At 36.2% G+C, this 21,804-nt stretch overlaps 2 protein-coding genes across 4 annotated transcripts in view; one reads left to right on the forward strand and one right to left on the reverse strand.

Annotated features, from left to right (window-relative positions):
* The first annotated feature begins 4,076 nt into the window (after positions 1-4,076).
* LOC129569912 (uncharacterized) lies at positions 4,077-10,211 on the forward strand. 3 transcript variants are annotated; one of them, XM_055449145.1, is made up of 2 exons: positions 4,077-4,455; positions 4,834-10,211. In XM_055449145.1, exon 2 carries the CDS (start codon positions 4,846-4,848, stop codon positions 6,199-6,201), a length of 1,356 nt encoding a protein of 451 aa, XP_055305120.1. In that variant the 5' UTR covers positions 4,077-4,455; positions 4,834-4,845; the 3' UTR covers positions 6,202-10,211. The 3 variants fall into 3 exon arrangements, with proteins under 3 accessions (XP_055305120.1, XP_055305122.1, XP_055305121.1); XM_055449147.1 differs by having other exon boundaries at positions 4,078-4,426; XM_055449146.1 differs by having other exon boundaries at positions 4,080-4,535.
* A 385-nt stretch (positions 10,212-10,596) lies between these two features.
* LOC129570239 (adenylate cyclase, germination specific-like) overlaps positions 10,597-21,804 on the reverse strand; it is a 58,159-nt gene continuing 46,951 nt past the window's right edge. Inside the window, exon 8 of the mRNA XM_055449779.1 lies at positions 10,597-10,953. Within this exon, the coding sequence (XP_055305754.1) occupies positions 10,597-10,953 (357 nt within the window). The remainder of the gene's footprint in view (positions 10,954-21,804) is intronic.

A 21,804-nucleotide genomic window follows, 5' to 3' on the forward strand; every position in this document is an offset into this window, starting at 1 on the left:
ATTGGTAACAATGCGTTAACTCACTATAACATTTATTTTCAACATTAACCGTAACTGATTACACAGAAACACTTCAATTTGCTGTGATCGACACGGAACATATTTTTTCAGGTCGAACATTTTTTTCCCCCATTGGATAAAGCACAAATTGTTCGAATGTTCTCAGATAGCCTATATAATCCCCATGGCTCAAACAATAAAAATATTCAAAAATGATTATTCACGTTAGAAAACATTTTTGACGCAAAAGACGAACTAATTCACAATGTGAATTTCACATAACATAAAATCGACCGTCAAACATACGAACCGAGGTCAGTTAAATTTAAAACAAGGTTTAGACGGATTTCAATTTCATTTACAGATGGAGCCAAGAGTATTCGACTGGGATGAAATTCCATTTTACACTCTATTTGCTATATTATTACATTTATCACCAAGGGATATTCAAAATCTAACCATAGCAATACCGTCGATTCAGGATGACTACGAAAGGATAAACGTTTGCCCAAAACAGAAAATTATTTTCAGTTCAGCAACAGACACTTTACGTGTTTTAGAGACCCACACAAAAATCAGAAGAATATTCATAAATATCCGTCATATAGAAAGATTGAAAATACCATACGTATTTCTCTTACTCAGCAAACACCCAAATATCAATGAATTAAAAATTATGGACAACATTCAATTATGTAGAAACATAACAATGGAAATATTATGTCCGACATACGAATATTTAACCACACTTACTATTCAGGGCTTACCCGAATACGCACCAGTGCACAACATTTCAAACTTAATTAAAAAATGTCCAAACTTAATAGAATTATCATATTCTTTTGGAATGATAGAAGATTCAGCTTTAGACTGGCTGCCGAAACTAAAAGTTTTGAGATTGATACAAGTTTATGTCTCGTTATCAAGACTATCAAATTTTTTGATCAAATCGAAAGACACACTAGAAACTTTAGAATATATAAACGACATAGATACAATGGAATTGTACACTCTACAAACTCATATAATTTATGAACATCTACCAATATTAACAAAACTTAAAAGACTGGCAATAATGGCAATTCACGATACCCATGAATACGGAAATTTGGACGCACCAACTCACCTAAATCCCGACGAGAAATTTGCGGAATATCGCATTGCGACTATTCTACGTATAGTCGCAATACGAAAAAGTCCGTCGAACGCAGCCAACTTCACGTTGGTTGTACGAAGTTTCAAGTCGAAATGTCACACTCGATCCAGTTACAACTTCACATTTATCGCAGCGCGAATAGTCGCAGGGTATTCAGCGATAACATTTTGCGGCAACTTTTATTGTGGATACCTATTCGCATTGCGAGTATCCGCACTCAAAAACGGATATGCGACGGATAGTCGACGTACACCTATTTTACCGCAAATTTCTCGTCGGGAATGACTTGTATATTGTTACACAATACAATAGTTGCTTACCGAAACTATATATCGCACTATCACAGATAATTGTAGAGAAAATAGAATTACATGAATGGGAATTCAAAAATAAAAGAACCGAATTCAACGGCCTTTTAATGTCCAGCAAATTGAATATAATAAATCAAATTATGTTGGAACAAACTGGACTATCATACAATGTTTTAATCCCTGATCTCCGTATACAATATAAAGTGAATCCTAAACCGCACGCGAAATTCCCAAGTATGTGAGCAATCACTTCATTTCAAGTATTTCTTTCTAGGATGCACCCATTTCACGTATTTTTCCTGCTATCATTGCCCAACGCTCAAACAGTATTTCAACCAGAATCAATAAATACGGGACTCACTTTCGTTGAAATTAGTAAAGCTGCCATAGTACATACCAACTGGCAGTTAGCCTATTACTATGATCTAAAAAGCTATTTTGAATTAATAAAAAATCTAGAAGAAACAGTAAGCCAAATTAAGGCACTCTGCGCAATCTCAATCAAGAAAAAAGAATGCGAACTGCTGTTGGAACTACTCGAAAATCACTTGGAAAATTCAAAATACAATGCCGAAAGGGTCGAATCATTCAACAACGCCCGTCGGCGGAAACGTGCAATTTTTGGTTATATCGGAGACATTAACGCATATTTATTTGGTTATATGACACAAGAGGATGCAGAAGTCTTAACCAAAAACATCAAAAAATTACAATCAAGAGTAATTAAACAACAAGAACTTTTTGAAAACCAACTCATGATAGTAGAACAGACGGTTAACCTCAACAACAAAACATACAACGACCTGAAAAAAGCAATCTCCGAACTTAATGAAAACTTGAACGAATTCCAAAGAAACGTCACTATAAATGATAAAATTAATACGCTAACTGATATAGCAACACTAATTATAGTTAGTCATTCCCAAATTTCTACCACACTAATGGACATTCTACAAAATTCCGTGAATGGCCAAATAATAAATCTAATTTCACAAAAACAAATTAAAAAAGATTTACAAATGATAACAGAAAATCTAAAAAATCACCAGAGACTTCCAATCAACCTTAGAAATCAGCACCCTTACAACATATTCGCGGTCACAACCTCGAAAGCAACACTATACGACAGAAAAAATTTAATAAAGCTAAATATACCAATAATCGACAGAGATGAACTATTTTTATACAAAACCATACCAATCCCAACAGAAGTTGACGAAAAATTAATCATAGTCATTCCAACCACGAAATATTTTTTATATAGTCGAAACAAAGTAGAACTGACACCGATAACTTATGAAGAGTTGAACAAATGTCAAAAAACCACACACAATGAACTTCTTTGCATCCCGGAATCAGCAACAATTATTAACAAAGAAGCATCATGTGAACTATCGTTATTATCAGATTTGAAAAAAGAAACCATTCAAAACATATGTGAATTTCGATTTGTACCCAAGAAAAATTATTTTGTACAGATTCATCGAAACAACGAATACTATTGTGTAATTAACACACCGATTATGGTTACAGAAACAGGCCCAGAATCAAGAAATGACATAATTTCTATCACACAAAATGGCAAGATTAAAATAAAACCGGGTTGTACCATTAGAACCAATGAGATAAAAATAACTGCATTTAATACAATAGAATCACCAACACAAATACTAAGTCCAATTTTTCAACTGAACAAAGTAAACAAGAAAAATATTATCGAAATAACAGGAAATCTTTCACATTTAATGGACAGAAATTTCAGCATTGTGGTCCTAGAAAGCCATGACGACGAAATTATCCAAATTTCAAACAAAATTAAAGAGAGTATGGAAAAAGCGAAGGAAAAAATTTAAATTGATGATATGATTTACGATAAAAAACGAGAAACATATATCGCAATGTTCTTAACCACCTTGGGAATCGTTCTAATAATAATTTTCTATAAAAAATGTCTCAAATAAACATATCCAAAACTTTCTTCTTTTTCAGCCATGATCGCTCCATACCTATCAATTTTTTCACTCTTTTTACTCTCCACAAAATCCCAACCCGTAAATCATACTCCAAAGGAACCTAATGGAATTATTTTTGAAAGGTTGGGACATACATACGTAGCTACCAAAACATGGAACCTCATTCATTTCTACAATTTACGAGAATTATACATAACTCTGGACACTCTTAAATCAAACGTAATTGAGATAAATAATCTTTGCATTAAAAATAAAGATTTTATACATTGTGAACACAAAACAGACCGAATCAAAAACGAATTTTCTCGACTCACAAATGACGAACGCTTCTTAGAAAATGTTCAAACAACAATTACAGAAGATTTTAGACGATACAAAAGATATATTGTAAAAACAGAAGAAACAAAAACCAAACTAACATCAATGGACAGAACAAAACGTTCTATTAAAGATTTTTTAACGGATACAATTTTCGAAAAAGATTTAGAGGATAAAATCGAAAATTTGGAAAACAACATAAAGCCAAGACACCAAGACAATATCAAGGGAACATTTAACACTTATAAACAAGACGGCTTCATTATTTAATAACACCTTTACAGCACTCGACGGAAAAGTAAGGAACATAGATTTGACAGGGGAGAGATTTGACAGCTGTCAAGTGAACAAGTGTTTTTTTCCACTGCGTGTCTTTGGTGACTTTAAATATAAAAATAAAATATTTAAACTAAACTAAAACAAACAAAATTGATTTCATTTTGTAAATTAAATTAAGTGAAACCCAAAAAGCAAATTGGACCGGCGCTCAGTGCGATAAAATTTGAGTTTTTTCTGTGTTTCGTGTGCAGCAAACAAATAGCAACAACAACAATAAAACCACACCACCGGATTTACATACATTTAAGTGCGGGTTTATTTTCAAGCTTTGCTGTGCCATTATTTTGATTTGACTGTGAGATTTTTTTTGCATTTTGTCGGAAGATCTCGTAAGTTAAATTGAAACAAAATATTCCGGGTACGTAAGTACAAATAAATTGTGATTCTCGACTGAAGTGTGACAAATCATAGCGCATCGATAATCAACAATTTCATCACGTGGGTGAATGCAAATCAAAATACTGAGAGTTGCATAAACACAGGCGCTTTATCGTGCTTTTGGTGAAATTTGCTGGGTTTTCGCTCGGGAACAGTTTGCATTTGTTGTGACAAAGCATACTTTTGCCGTTTGAATATGGCCTAGCGGATAAATGCACACATTCTTTGAAACGTTTCAACGTGAATATTTTCATTGAGTGTGTGCGGAGCTAAATCGGATAAAGCAACAAAGTGAATTTGATTTACACTAATTCAATTAATGTTTTTTTTTTTCACTTTTTCTTCTTTTTTTCAACAGAGGGACGAAAATATGTCTGATTTGATTGAAACAAAGGAAAATTCAGAGGGATTAACTCCATCACAAGAGGATCGCCTGTTGAGTGAGCCAACCGATGTGAATCGTGAGGTTAACAAAGGGGAAGCGAGCTCAGGGCCTGACTCAAATCTGTCGGTGGTAAATTCGGAAACAAAACCGAATAAGGCAAAAACATCTCGCCCATACACCGGCACGATTAAGAAGGAGATCACAATCGCCCTCAACTCAAACACTGAGGCCACTGGTGTTATTAACATTGAAAAAAGTGGCAAACGCAATCGCACACGAACCAAAAATCAAAGAACGATTGCAAAAAAGAATGCCGATCCTACTTCTCGCTTGAAAAACGATGCCAACGCAACAACACCAAAGCGTGGCCGTGAGCAAGGTGGTACACCACCGAATGCTAGCCAGGCAACAAAGCGGATCGACATAAAATTGACTCCGAACACAGTACCACCGAAGGAAACTTCGTCGATTGGAACTGGTTTAGAGTCAAACATTGATGGTGATGGAAATAAATCGAATGATATGGTACCACCTGTCCCTGAAAAGGGGCGGTCGATTGGTTCCAGCTCATCGGTCCAAATCCAAACCCATCCAAATGATTCAGTACCACCTGTTACAAGCAAACAGTCGATTGGTTCTGAATCCAATATTATTGATTTAGGTGAAGACGAAGAAGATGATACGTATGCATCTGTGTCAAAACTATGCAAATGTGTTATCGATCAACGCGAGCCTGGATCAATGACACTGTTGGATCAAAATAGATTCGACAAACTAAACGCTGCATTGATTGATCTAATGATGTCACAAATCGGAAAAACCATCGTTCTCCCAGAAATGGATGATGTCCGTTTGCACATTGGCACCATGCGCGTTCGATGCATTAATCCACAAACCATTGAATGGTTGGAAAAATACGTTCCGACTATCGATGTGAAGAAATTGTGGAAGGATGCCAAATTGGTAGTGATCGACTTCAAGGATATACCGAAGCCATTCAAATTTAACGTTTGGATTCGTGGTATCAAAAAAAGTCCCCAGGATATTTTTAAATTACTGGAGGCTCAAAATGTAAGTCGAGGCATTACAACTAAAAGTTGGACTGTTTTGCATTCCAAATTCGAAAATGGTGGCACGTCGATGACCATTGGTGTCGGACACGATTCCTTTGAGAGTTTGGTGAACAATCCCAACTCACTGTACTGTGGCGTGAGCAGGGCAGTTTTTACAATGATCAAAAGTTGTAAAAAAAATCTTGCCATGCTTTCAAGTGACACTACTTCTGGTGATGATCAAGTCGAACAGATGGAAGTCGACCCAGCAGTAGAGGTTCACCAATAAAAGTTTGGTAATGAATGGCGTCCCAAAATATGACCAATCTCACATTAAACCAAGATAAATTTGATAGTTTTGACATCAATTCTAATTCGGATTTCAGTAATTCCGCTCCAATCCATGAAGATATCGATGTCAAACAGATTAACTTGCACCATGCAAAAAGCGCTACTGATCTTTTAGGTAATGCTTTGCATATGGCGCAAACAGTCAAATCAAAACTTATAATCTTGGTTCAAGAACCGTATATTCTCAATAATGAGATATGTGGTTTTGACTCGCAAATATGCAATGTTTTTTATTCACCGAAAGGGGAAAAACCCAGAACATGTATTGTTGCAACAAAAAATGTATCACTTACGCTACTCCCACAATTATGCAATGGTGATACCACTTCTGTGATTCTGAACACAGGCAAGCAAGGAATGAACGAAGAACTAATTCTAAGTTCTGCATATTTTCCTTTCGATTCATTAGAAGCAAGACCGGGTAAAATGGTCATCGATCTCACTGAATTTTGTTCAGTGACAGGTAGACCATTGATTCTGGGCTGCGATACTAATGCACATCATACTTTATGGGGCAGTAGCGACATAAATAAAAGAGGTGAAGAATTGATAGAATTTTTAACCTCAACAAATCTCGAAATTCTTAACCGTGGAAGAGAACCTACGTTCATCACGGAAGTAAGAAGAGAGGTTTTGGATGTGACCTTTGCTTCTCAAGACATAGTCGAGAGAATCAAAAACTGGCATGTCTCAAAAGAAGAAACGTGTTCTGACCACAGGGAAATTGTCTTTTCAATTGGAACTGTTGCTCCAGACACTACAATCTTCAGAAATCCAAGATTTACCAACTGGGATGGTTTTTTGAATTCTCTCAAAGGAAAATTGGATCAATTACTATGGCCGAATGAAATAGGAAATTTTCAGGAGCTCGACCAGGCCGTAGAAAGCCTCACGGGAGCGCTCCATGAATCATTTATTGAATCGTGCCCTGGTAGAATCCGCAAACCAGTCAAAAACCACTGGTGGAGCAAAAAGCTTAGCATTCTTAGGAAAGATTGTAGGAAACTTTTCCGTTTTTACCGGAAAAGCCCAGAAGACATGAAGTCCGTTAGATGGGAATCCTACAAAGCTAAGCGTAATGAGTACTCTTCACAGATAGCAATATCTAAGAAAAACTCATGGGTGAAATACTGTAACGAAATAGAAGGAGTTACAGCTATGGCACGTGTACACAAACTAATGGCTAAAGACACACTCAATATGCCAAGTGTACTACGACATCCGAGTGGTGAGTTAACAAACTCTCATGAGGAAGCAGCGAAACTGCTTTTAGAGACTCATTTCCCTGGAAGTGAGTCGATAAATGCGGAAGAAACTGCCGAAAGGTTTAGGGATTTGAATTTCCAGGAGGGTATTGTGTCAGATGAGATCGTCACTTTTGACAGAACTCTATGGGCTTTATCCTCTTTCAAACCATTTAAATCACCTGGTTATGATGAAATATTCCCAGTGATTTTACAAAAATCATGGTGCCTAATAAATACTCATATTATAGACATTTATAGGGCATCCATCAAGCTCGGTTATATACCAAAGTTATGGCAAAGAGTTAGAGTTGTCTTCATTCCAAAACCTGGCAAAGACGACTATACTCTGCCAAAGTCATTCAGGCCGATCAGTCTCACTTCTTTCCTGTTAAAAGGACTAGAACGACTAATCGAAAATTTTCTGAAGGACTATTTAAACAAAAATTGTCCATTGTATAATGGTCAACACGCATTTCAGCAGGGCAAATCTACTGAAACTGCTTTACACTCGCTATCAACGATAGTAGAGGAGACCATAGCTGAGAAAGAATTCGCGATGTGCACCTTCCTTGACATAGAGGGAGCGTTCGACAACGTTTCTTTCAAAGCTGTTGACGATGCTATGAGGAATCGAAACGTGGACAGGCAATTGAGAGAATGGGCTCAAAGTCTTCTTCACTCGAGAGCCATTACGTACGAAACTCATGGCAGAAGTGCAACCGTTTATCCCAAAAAGGGCACCCCCCCAGGGGGGTGTTCTTTCGCCCACGCTGTGGATCCTCGTTATGGACGAACTCTTGACTATTTTACATAATGAGGGTTTCGAAGTGATAGGATACGCAGATGACCTCACAGTCATATGCAGGGGAAAATTTTTGAGTACCCTATGCGAAAGAACACAAAGAGCACTAAAAATCATTGAGAAATGGTGTAAAAAAGTCGGTTTATCGGTCAATCCGAAAAAATCAGAAATTCTAGTTTTCACAAACAAAAGGAAACTATTAAACTACAAAGCACCCACCTTGTTCGGCACTGAAATTCCTTTGAAGAAAAGTGTTAAATTTCTGGGTGTTACGTTCACTCCAAATTTGAATTGGAGCGTTCATCTTGAGCATCGCATTAACAAATGCTTGAGAGTCTTCTGGGGCTGTAGAAGAGCCATTGGTAGAAACTGGGGCTTAACACCTCGGAACCTACTCTGGCTTCACTCAGCAATCGTAAGACCTATGATCTGTTATGGATCCTTTATTTGGTGGAAAGGAACTACAACTGCGATGGCACACAAAAGTCTGAGCCATCTGCAGCGGGTAATTTGTTTAGCGATTACGGGCGCAGCTAAAACAACACCTCAGCTAGCACTCGAATCGCTGCTAAACCTTCCATCCTTGGAAAATTTTATCCAGGCTGAAGCGCAAATTTCTGCTTTTCGGCATAAATCTATCATAAACCTGAAGCGTTCCCCGGCAAATGGTCACTCAGCTATTCTAAATAGACTCTTTGACTATGAGCCTATGCTTTTAGCTCCAACTGATAGAACAAAAACCTCCTATTTCTTTGAAAAAACTTTCAATGTGGTATTTCCACAGAGAAATTCACTGAATCAGGAGAGTGTGAGCGTCAGCACTCACACCGAAAAATGGTTCACTGATGCATCAGTGAACAAAAATGGTTCTGGCTATGGCATCTTCAATGCCACTACAGGATCAGAATACTGTGGTTATTTCGGCAACTTTGTCGATATATCACAGGCTGAGTTGGCAGCTATTCTGATTTGCTCAATTGAAATAGCAAAAGACAACATCAGCAACACGCCAGTTGAAATCTACAGCGATAGTCTATTCGCCCTAAAAGCGATAGACGCGCACAAAGTGGAAAATAAACTAGCAATTGAGTGTATCGATTTGTTGATACAAATCTCACGAAGAAGAAATGTGACTCTTCTCTGGTTACCTGCACACTCCCGCATCGATGGGAATGAAAAAGCGGATGCACTGGCAAAAAGAGGCACATTATCAATGATGTGTGGGCCTGAACCCTTTCTCCCTATATGCGAGAAGAAATGCAGATCCATATGTAATACGTGGTTGAAAGAAAACGTTAGAAAACGTTGGAACGGAACCACACAATGTTCTATCACCAGAAGTTTCATGGCTTCACCAAATGATAAAACCACATCTCAACTACTCAGTCTGGATAAACTGAGATTTAGTTACATAGTGGGAGTCTTAACTGGTCACATAAGACTAAATGCGTACCTGAGACGCATTCAGGTTAGAGACGACCCCGATTGCGATTTTTGTGGAAGAGGAGAGGAGACCTCTCTCCACTTCCTATGCAATTGCCCTGCACTAAGCCATATCAGAAGAAATATTTTCGGTATGGATATGCTTACACCAAACGAAGTACTTAATTTTCACATCAGTAAAATTTTTAACTTCGTCTTTAAGTCAGGCAGATTTTCCACTTTGAGAAGTACTCATACTGCCGACTCATCCTTTTTTACAAGACGATCCAGTAGGAGCAATGCCTCAAATGCATTGCGGCCTTCTGGAAATGTCACACAGTAAATATGGATGAAAAAACACTTGGGAATACAGTAGTCAAATCTTTTCTCTTAAACGGGTAGTTTTGCAAAAGGTCTCATGACCTACGCGACGAGCATCCTTGCGGTGCTCCCCACTCAAATCCATACATCCATACAAATGCGATCAACATGAAACTTTCAGAATCTTATTTTTTCTCCAAAAAATGAAACCTCAGAAAATTTGAAGCCAAAAGGAATCGGTTTACGGGTACCTCTCATACAAAATTGTAGAAGTTTTAGTTAAAGTGACCGATTTTTCACTTTATTTTCATTATTATATTTTCGCTGCCTTTATTTCAAGAAAATTCACAAAAAATAACCAAAAGTACCTACATACAACGCAGGCCAACGGTACGGAAAAGTTCGGGATTTCCAATATAATTCTTTTTATTTAGTCGCAATTAGTACTCCACCACCACGTTGAAATAGTCTGTCCCTACGAAAAACGGAATACGAATCGTCAAAAAATTCGGCGTCATAAATATCTTTTCTGAGCCACGTCTCAGTCAGAATTATCGTGTCGTCTTCGGGACATATACATGAAACACTTCTGATAATACATTTTGGTGAGAAAAGCGCAATCATCCGATGTGACATGATTTACTACTATCTGTTGTGATAGCCTTGTTGATTTCCTGCGCAGCGATCGTTGTAGCAGTAACGATGGCAATTCGGCTTCGCTTGCAAGCAACAGCTCTTCTGGCAGAGATTTGTACGGGTTTGCCGGCTGTTGCATTTTGGTGTGATTCCTCGTCCGTTGGGCACACAGTTTCCCAGTCCCGTTCTTCGGTTTTGGCCGATCAATTTGTGAGGGTTGCCGATTTGGTTGGGATTTAGCCAGAGCCGGTGTGATTTTTAGCTGGTTGGTGGAAACGAATAAATGAAAATACAAGCAAACAAACATTTTGTGATGATCTAATCTGCGATTAGATTGATTAAATACATTCCCGAAAATTCTAATTCGTTTCAATGAAATTTATCAATGTTAAATCAATGCATGAAATTAAGAAACAACCAGTTGCATTCAATCCTGGATCCAATTGTTTGTCGCCTATAAAAAATTACATTACATTCAAATCTGCTTTTCGAACATTTCTTTTCTAAATTTATACTTAAAAATCACAGTAGAGATTTTATTTAGAACGAAACCAAATAATACGAAATTATTTACCATTTTTATTCTGAAAAAATGTTTGTTTGCTTATATTTTCATTTATTTTGTTTTGTTGCTTCACATCGGCGAATTAATTTGACATTTGTATCGAACTTCAAGTCAGTGTTTCCCGATGAATTCGATTTGACAATAATGTCAATCCGAATTTGATATTCCTAGACATTAATGTTTGTGCTATCGTTTGTGATCGTTTGAGCCATCTCAAGAAAACAATAAAAAAAAATTTGTCATCAATGTTCAAGAGTGAACAAAAATATATCAAGCATAAATTCACTTGCAACGTCATTCGTACTTAGCATTTACATACCAATTATATTCATTCTTATTGCATCAGCATTTTACATTGTATCAGCATTTTTTATTGTATCAGCAAATTTGTTCAATTAACCATTTTTCAATGAATCGAATTAATTAAAGTAAAACCGTGAGCAATACAAGACGTCTTTTATTTTAGTTCAACTTGTTAATGTAGAGCTTCTACAATCAAAATATAATTATTTAATCAACAAAACATCGTATTCAGTTGGACTATCGACAAAAAATGGATGTGTTGCAAATCATTATTGAATCAGTATGGTAGTGTTGGCCTTCGAACACATTCGAACACTTGTTCGACCGTTCGTCAACATAAAAAGAAACTGTTTTGTTCGTTCGTTCGTTCGAAAATGTTTTGTTCGTTGTTCGGTCCGAACAAAGTTTTTTTTTCATACAAAATTTAATGTTGTTCGGACCGAACAACGAACAAAACATTTTCGAACGAACGAACGAACAAAAAAATTTTTTTTCAATTTCACGAACGAACGAACGAACAAAATAATTATTTTTCAATTTTACGAACGAACGAACGAACAAAACAGTTTCTTTTTATGTTGACGAACGAACGAACGGACGTTCGAAGCCAACACTACAGTATGGTTCATGTCACGAGGATGCGAAAACGGCTGGCTTAATCGGCAAAACGGACCGTGATGTCACTTGTCTATGGCAAACGGTCCAAGATAACCTTTGGTAAACGTTTCCAAAGGGACAAAGGCTATGTGAAGCGTTTAATTACACGTTTAATTTGAGACCCTAGGACAGCCAAAGTCGTCGCTCAATTTAAACCGGTTGATAAATTGACGAGAAGTTTCACGTCGGTTAAGGCAGATCCATGTTGATTGCAGAGTGCATTGAGTTGACATGGACCATGATTTGAAACGTAACTAGATCATTTGATGCTAAATGGTAAATAATTCAAAATTGACTTCAAAGATAAGAATATTAAGTCGTCAACTCGTGGATGGCTACAACAAAGCAGAAAATCAAAATTTGCAATAAATAAGTGTAAACATCACAGATACTTATCATTATTTCAATACACATAAAAGAATGTATGGAAAACAATTCGTCCGTCTTTAGATTTTGCTGTGTGATTCGTGAGAGATGAGTTGAATACCACGTAGGTGGTTGAGACCAGGGACAGCCCCGCTCGTGTTTGTTGCAATCAGCAGCAACCCACAGAATGGCACCTGGGCAATATGCGTTGTCCTTGATGAATTCGTCCGCTTGAGATCATGGATCGGGTTTAACGGCAACATGAAAATCGCAATTTCATAATTGATGTGGGTAGTATCAAGGTGTTCTCGTGGAGAACATATACAAAAGTGAGGTTACCTGGATAAAAAATTGACTAGGCGGCCAGGTAGTCATTTGAGTTTGCAAAGCGATCCAAAAGTGGTGTCCGCCATTCTGCGAACCGATGATGCAAAATTCGTCTTTGGGGTCGCTGCTGTGAACAGTTCCGGCACCATGTTCGCCATTTTGCACATTTGAGGAATTGGAGCCTCGCGCACCAACTTCATGTGCTTGTCATTGACCTTGAATTGTTCACTGTGTCTTAATGAACGGCCATGATGAATTGAGATTTGGTCACTAACTGTTGGACAGTTAGCGTTACCGTTGATGATGTCGTAGAAAAAAGCCAATGACGCATTGACACGTCGACGGCGAAGACTAATCAGGTTTTGTCGCTGTGAATTTTGTGGAATGGAAGCCATACCATGGCGCAGTAATCAGGTTCAAGTCTGACAATCGCTGCTCGTACGGTGTGATTGAGTATTGGTTATGCACGGATGGGTATTCTCGACGAGCGTACATAGTGAATTGGCGTTGCACGGATTCGATTTTGTCGCTGTGAATTTTGTGGAATGGAAGCCATACCATGGCGCAGTAATCGAGGTGAGATTGAACTAATGCAAAATACAGCGACTTTAGTGTGGTAACGTCGGTGATATCATGGCAGAAGCGTTTGACAAAGCCAAGTGCAGCCGTTGCCTTCGAAGTGACCATATCGATGTGTTTGGCAAAAGATAGATTACCAGAAAAATATCAAAAATGATCAGAAGAATATTCAAAATGATCAGAAACTTTCATAAATCCATGTTGGTTGGGCGAGATGCGATCACGAACAATTTCAAGCAAATTTACGTTGACGAGGTGCTCGAAGAATTTAGCGATCGTTGGTAGTTTTGCTATGCACCTGTAGTTTTCAATGTCCGATCTGGGACCCTTTTTGAATATGGCTGATACACTCGATCGTTTCCACTCGTCGGGAAAAATGCCAGATGAAAGCGACTCATTGAAGATCTTAGTCAACGGGCTAGCAAGCGTCGGAGCACACTCCTTCAAAATTAAAGGATGAATACCGTCGGGTCCTACACCTTTCTTGGTGTTGACCTTCGTCATTCCAGTCATGACAAAATCTAGGTCAAGCTGGAAACAAGAGGTGTTCTCAGACTGCGGTGACGGTTGATTATTTGGTGTCGTTGATGTGGAGTAATTGCTCCCGAAGAAGTCCGCAAATAAATTTGCTTGCTCTGTTTCGCTGGATGTCTTTGTATCGCCGAATCGCATGGTTTTTGGTATGTTATCAGTGCTCTTTTTAGAGTTAACATATTGCCAAAACGAAGAAGGATCACTTTTCAAGTTTGATTTCATTTTGTCGACATACTGATTGTATAGTTCCGTGTTTTTGCACTGAATTCCTCGTGCAATTCTTCAAATGACTGCTTGTCTTCGGTCAGCTTCCAGTAATCCCAGGCTTTTTTCTTTAAGTTCTTGAGATGCCGAAGTTGTTTGTTTTTCCATGGGAATTTTTGGTTATTTTTAATGTGTTACAATTGTAATAGCTATTACAATCGTAATAGACATATAAAGATTATGTTAGATTTCTGGCATTACCGTTAATGTTAGGTAACATGTTAATATTGTAACGGACGGTTCAAGTAATAGCTATTACATCCGATATTGTTGTCCGATTTATTTGTCCGATCGGCGCGACATTGTTCATCTTGTTCATCATTGATTTACCACACTACTTGGTCAATTCGAATCTACAATCATTTGCCGATGACACACGCTTCTCGATGCAAATAAATCGAATTGAGGATTGTATAGCACTGCAAGAAGATCTAAACAGAATTGTTGAGTACTTCAAACGAAACCGTATGGCATTGAACGTCAACAAAACGAAACTTGTGTCATATCATCGTGGAAAATTGAAGTTTGCTTCTGTTTACTCCATTGGAGAGTCAAAATAATAAAGGACCTCGGAGTGGTTTTGGATGAAAAATTGAATTTTACACCACACATCGAATACATAACTGCCAAAGCTAAGTCAAGACTAGCATGGATCAAACGCTTCGGAAGAGAGTTCAATGATCCTTGGACCATAAAGAGACTCTTTTTCACATTCGTATTACCGATTATTGAATACGGATCACAAATATGGTGCCCATATACTGACGAGAAAATTGCCAGAATCGAATCAATTCAAAAGCAATTCCTACTATATGCACTAAGAAAAATAAAATGGCCACACAAGTTCAAAAAACCACCATATGAATGTCGATTGCTGGAATTGCAAATGACTACGCTCGAAGAACGAAGAAAAATTGCACAAATTTCAACAATTCACAATGTGATATGTGGACATACATCATCGAAGCAGATTCTGAACAGTATATACATTAGAACACCGAAACGTTGGACAAGAGAATCAGATTTCCTATCGTTACCAACGCGTCACAGTGATTACACCAAGTTTGAGCCCATCAACTATATGCTCATTACATACAATAAATTTTATAAATACTGTGTACCTATAAAACCACCAAATATTTCAGATGAATTTAACATTAGTACAATTCCAGTCTGTGATACTTATTTAATTGATTTCAATACAAGTACAGATACTGTTAGGCATAGAGTAAATGAATATTTTAAGAGAAACAGAATTTGGAGAGATTGAAAAATTGAAAAATTGTGAAATTGTAAATATAACTTGTTTTTTATATTTTTACAAATAAACCACCTCTGGCGAAGAAACGCTATATGGTGCAGAATAATAATAATAATAATACAATTGTAATAACATTATAGGAAATTTTTATTAACGTAATGCTACTACCTATTACATTTTTAATGCCGGTAAATCTGTAAGCAGTTGTGTTACGAACAACAGAGCCGATCGCTTCGTTTCTGTTGCCACATCGAAATTGGCGCTCCTTATCATTTAATATGCATCATGTTATAAATGCGAGTTACGTCATCAATAGCTCGGGAATCAATCGAAATGAAACACACGAAAAAATATTCAAGTAACGAAACAATGTGATATAGATCCATTGATATATATGAAACAATGCGAGAAGATTCGTTCATAACGACACTGCAGACAAAAAATCTATCAAAACGGAACACCGCAAAGCGAAATACTTAAAACGGCACATGCTATGTTTCATTCTTACGGATTTCTTTTCCATGTTCCACTTTAAAAGATTGCTTTATTTTTGATTCGTATCTGTGTATCGAGCGACGAAAGTCTCATGTCTTTATAAGCACATCATATATCACCTATTTTTTCTTTTCATGCTTTCAAGTTATGGGCATTTATTTATTTGGGGGGTTAAAATTTCAACTTGCCCAAAATTGGGTTAAAACACCCCAAAATTGGTTCCAATATTTAGTGCTTAATTGTTGCCGCCCATTGCAACTCTCAGAATGTCCATATGTGCACTTTTGGTCAAATTATGGCCTTTGACATTGTTTCGCAAAACACATTTCAACCTAAGGCGGTAAAGGGACAAAATTTGTTCGTCCTTCCGTCCGTCCGTCCTTTATTGATTTGGGACAAACGGAAATTTGTCCTAATGTCCAATTTCAAATTAGATCAAACGGACGGAAAATTTTCTTAGGATGGACGAACAAATTGTCTTAATAGGACACTTTTGGGACGGACGAACACAAATTTTGTTCGTCTCAATCATAGGTTCTGACATAGTCTGATCTCGTTGATCCTGACCCCCCTGGCAAAATTTGACCCCCAACGATTTTTTTGGACCTTTTTTGTTGTTTTAGTCCTCACTTTTTTCTGGATACCGGTTTTACACTAGATAGAATCGATTTTCGAAAGTGAGGACCTTTTTTTTTTTAGTCCTCACTTTTTTCTGGATACCGGTTTTACACTACATAGAATCGATTTTTGAGTCCTCACTTTTTTCTGGATACCGGTTTTACACTAGATAGAATCGATTTTTGAAAGCGGGGACCTTTTTTTTTTTTGCTCTTCAAATTCGAAATTGCAAATCAATACGTCAATCTATGACACTTGACATATATCATTCACGCCATACAGTTTAAGAATGTATATTGATGTAGAATTTTGGAATAAAATTAACCCTTTATCACATTTCGGTTCCTAAAGTAACCAGATACGCCAGACGCTATAGCTATGAAACCACTGAATATTTTTACATTCTTGTTTGGAAACAAATGTAGGGAAATGAACTAGCTTTCATTTGATACTTTACAGGCTACAATCGGCTGGCTGAATGGAAAGTTTTTTCTGTTCATGTACTGCTGTAAAAAAAATGCGAAATTATAGCAGAATTCCACATTTTTCCTCCTCTTATCTTGTGGGTTTGTTCATTCTTTTCAATTGTCAAATTAGGACTCGTAGGACCAAAACACATCAATTTAACTTTCTGCATCATTAGTTTTATAAAATTAAATTTTTTCAAGCTTTTATAGTGATTTGACGCTTTTGACTCTTTTCCGATTTTCTCGACAAATACGCAATTTTTCAAAAATCTAAGTATGAGGTCTTTCTCTATTTATCGTGGCACAAAACATATATCAAAATGATTCAAAAACAAAAAATTGTGCATCAAAGGGTTAAACAAGATTTGTATAAAAGTGCCAAAATATATAAAAAACGACTTTCAGTAAGTTGGAAATAAGAATACTTTGAAAAACATTTGTGTAAAATATCCGTTCTTGTTTTGTTTGGTTTGGTTCTTCGTGGTTTCAGAGATGCACTGACATTTCAAAGATTTGATGATGCATACACACATCAATGCTGTAGAAATTTTCATTCGACAAAAATTGCCCGTAATTCTTGCCAGTTGGAAGACTCACACAAATGTATAAGTACTAAATGATGAAGATTTCTTTGGTGAAATTTATATTTTGGATCCACCTTCATTTGAATTTACGGAAGGAGATCGTATTCAAATTGTTGAAATTTGATCTTTTTACATCATAAACATTTCGAAACAGAAAAAAAACTTCAAAGAGTCTCCCCCAGCTCAGCACAAAATTCCGTATCATTTAGAACTTTGGTTTAGTACTATAGTATGTTAACCGAACAATAGATGGCGACGTCAGATAACATATTTCAATTGTTCAATAAAAATATATTCTATGAAAAAATTAATTTATATTTTTCATCAGAATCTTCCGTGTGTGATGAAAAACAAAACTGAACATTGAACTATTAAAAAAATGAATAAATAAAAAAACTGAACATTTTTAACTATAATTTAGTACACTGATTTGACAATTAATGAAAACATTTCAATTGGTCCGTACCGGCCCGTATATTTTTCTAAAACGATAATCTACGACAACTTTTTTTTCGTGTTAATAACTACAACAGTGATATCGATTTGGTATTTCGACCACCATTGATCATCGTTTTAGAAAAAGCACGGATCAATTGAAATCCGTCTCAACACTACACGTTCCTTTTCTCTCTTTCATAATCAAACTAACAAATACATGATATTTCAAATGAAATTCAAAGGAAAAAAATTAAATAAATTGGCCAAATTATTATCAGCGTTTGGTTAAGATCTTCTTAGATAAGATATTAAGATAAGATAAGATAGATAGTATCTATTATCTTATCTAGATAATTTTTCAAAAATGTCGAAAATCTTATCTATTATCTTTTCAGTTTTTCTTTCGACTATCTATCCGTCGTTTTTTAGATAAAAATTAAGATATTCATCAAGTAATTGTATCAGAGATTCGATCGATACCAAATGATGATTCACACTACAGATTTGTACTACTTGTAAAAAAAAATATACACATCCCATTTATAGAAAAATATACACTTCAAAATCAGGGTAAATCACGTAAATCTTCCAACTGAAATTTTTTGTTGATTGGAATATTTTTCAAAAATTAAAGTTTTTTGCCCAATTTTCGTGCATTTTTCACAGAACAAGAAAAAAATGAAAAAATTCATCAAATTGACATATGAATAAAGAATGCAGTTTAAGATAGCTCAAATATATCTATCTTTTTCGGAAAAAAGATAAAAAAAAGATAAATTAAAAAAAGATATCTAGATAGATTTGGACATTTTTGAGATTATCTCGTTTTTATCTAGATATTTTTTCTGGGACAGAACCAAACGCTGATTATTATTGTTCCAATTTTGTTAGTTTGATGAAGAAAGAGAGCAAAGGAACGTGTAGTGTCGAGAGAGATTTCAATTGGTCCGTACTTTCTTGATGTTGTTACTAGCAGCGCCATCTGTTGATCGGTGAAAGCGATGTGGCATTTAGTACAAATGTTATATATGTTCTAAATGATACGGAATTGGGAGAGACTCTTTCAAAATGAATTTTTTCAACGAAATTTGTATTCGTCCGTCCCAAAAGTGTCCTATTAAGACAATTTGTTCGTCCATCCTAAGAAAATTTTCCGTCCGTTTGACCTAATTTGAAATTGGACATTAGGACAAATTTCCGTTTGTCCCAAATCAATAAAAGGACGGACGGACGGAAGGACGAACAAATTTTGTCCCTTTACCGCCTTAGGTTGAAATGTGTTTTGCGAAACAATGTCAAGGGCCATAATTTGACCAAAAGTGCACATATAGACATTCTGAGAGTTACAATAAGCGGGACCAATTAGGCACTAAATATTGGAACCAATTTTGGGGTGTTTTAACCCAATTTTGGGCAAGTTGAAATTTTAACCCCCCAAATAAATAAATGCCCATAACTTGAAAACATGAAAAGAAAAAATAGGTGATATAAAGTTATATACAGCCAGTCGAAAAAGTATTCGGCCACCGGTAAACAATTTTTTTTTCATATTTCTGTGCAATAATTATTCAAAGTCAATTCAATTCTTGTTTATCACAGCAGCCGCGAGTGACGAAAGCACCTCTGTGCTGAAAGTCGAACTCGCCTATATATACCAGAGGGGCGAAACCGAACTGTCATCATCAATTACAACGCGGCTGTCAGAATAAAGTACAAATTAAATACACGCCAGACAGCCTTAAGTGCACCTTCGTAGAACGACACGTTGAATTTGAACTACTATGTTTGAAAAAGACAACGTATTTTCGTGAACGTATATTATTCATGGAGTGAATAAAAATGATAAAATCAAGTGGAAAATGAATATTTGTGTAAAATTATGTTGTTTCTTTATTTCCTATTTAAATGCAATGAATGATTTGGATGGCACATCCACATTATCAAATTTAGAAAAATGTTTCCAACATGAACATATTTATCTAAGTTTTCTTTAGATTTGCTGATGTTCAAATGAATTTTGAAATCAATTAATTCAATTTTCTCATTTTTTACGTTCGCTTCCTACAAAGTGAGCTTGAAAATGTGTTTCAGGAGCCATGGGAATAAAGTGGCTCCTTAAACACACAATGGCTTTGTTCCACCGAGTGCACAAATTTGTTCTACACATTGAACATGTCAGTAGATACTTAACCTCACTTTGTCAATCAAAAACAAGAAAAATGTTAGCAAAGAATTTCTGAGCAAAAAAAAGAAAGTTCATATTCTTTTTCGGTATTTTTTCAAACGTTTCTAAAATGTTATTAAAAATGGGTTTTCATATTAATACACTAGGTATATTTTTATAAATAATTGAAATATTTTTTAACCAGAATGCTTGAAATATGTACTCATGTACTTATGCATACTTTTAGCGCGTTCCGCAACGAATGACAACCGACTACGCGGTCCCCGTTGTAGTTTGACAGTTCGGTTTCATGGCTCTGATATATACACGCAATTTCGAACTTTTTTTCTAAGCTACCATCTGGTATGAATGAAGTATCGTCAGAAAGCCCTTGGCTCATAGGCCCAGAAAATGCATTCAAAATTGGGAATCGACCAACCGTCTCCATAGATATGGCCACTTAAAAATTTGGAGCAATTCTCAGTTTTTGCCATCTTGGTGGACGCGGCCTAGTATCTCAAAACATGGTTTTTCTGAAGCTTCTCGTCGAGACCTTTCCAACAAGACCAACAACGTCGAAATCGGACCATCAGTTCATGAGTTATGGCCATTTGAAAATTTTCTTTGCCGTCTCCACCAATTATTCTGAGATAATAGTTTTGTCTGTGTGTCCGAACGTCCGTAGTTTTTGTCCGATCTTTTTCAAACTTTCAGGCATTGAACTACATATATCAAAAACTAAGACTTTTTTGTTCCGCCACTTTTTGATTTGGCCGCCATCTTGTTCTTGGCCGGCCTTTGAAAATTCAAAAAATGGCCTTCTTTCCAATGATCATTGTGCCTAACCCAGTCAACCGATTTCAAACTTTTAGGTATCGTTGGAAAGGTCTATAAAACCTGGCACCTATTTGAGCTTTAAAAAAAATCAAAATAGCATGGTCTTATGGGCAGAAGACCAAAAAAAATTGTCACCTGGCCTTGCACAAATCGGCCATTTTCTCGAAAACGGCTCCGACGATTTTTTTCAAAATTGCCACAAATATAGCCCCAAATTAGAGCTAAAATTTGACATATAGCTTATATCTGGCAAAACTCTGTTTTTCGAGATATAGCCATTAAAAGTTGGAAAAAAATGAAAAATCGACAAAAATCAACTAAAACTCATTTTTGTTGCCGTGAATAAGGGCAAAATCATAACCAAAGTGTTTTTGCGTTCAGGTGAATAAAATTCTTCCGGATACCAGGCCTTCACCAAGTCTTTTTATACCACGCAATCAACTAAAAACTCAAAAAATTACTTTTCATGAAAAAATCAAAACGATTTTTAGCTACAACATTTCATGTTTCATTTTCTTTGGCTGAATACACACCACTTTGTGTTTGTTTAGTGTTATTTAGTTTTGTTGAAAAAAAAATTCGGGTACAAAACAACTGATATCAAATAAAAAAAATCATTTCGGAGCGATTTGGATTTGCTTTTTTTGCATTCCC

This window comes from Sitodiplosis mosellana, unplaced genomic scaffold, assembly GCF_009176505.1.
Source record: "Sitodiplosis mosellana isolate CC-2019 unplaced genomic scaffold, AAFC_SMos_1.0 Smas_scaffold_47, whole genome shotgun sequence".
Classification (NCBI taxonomy): domain Eukaryota; kingdom Metazoa; phylum Arthropoda; class Insecta; order Diptera; family Cecidomyiidae; genus Sitodiplosis; species Sitodiplosis mosellana.

What these genes read in the sequence shown, in the direction of transcription:
- LOC129569912 (XM_055449145.1), top strand. Translation starts at nt 4,846, where the DNA reads ATGTCTGATTTGATTGAAACAAAGGAAAATTCAGAGGGATTAACTCCA.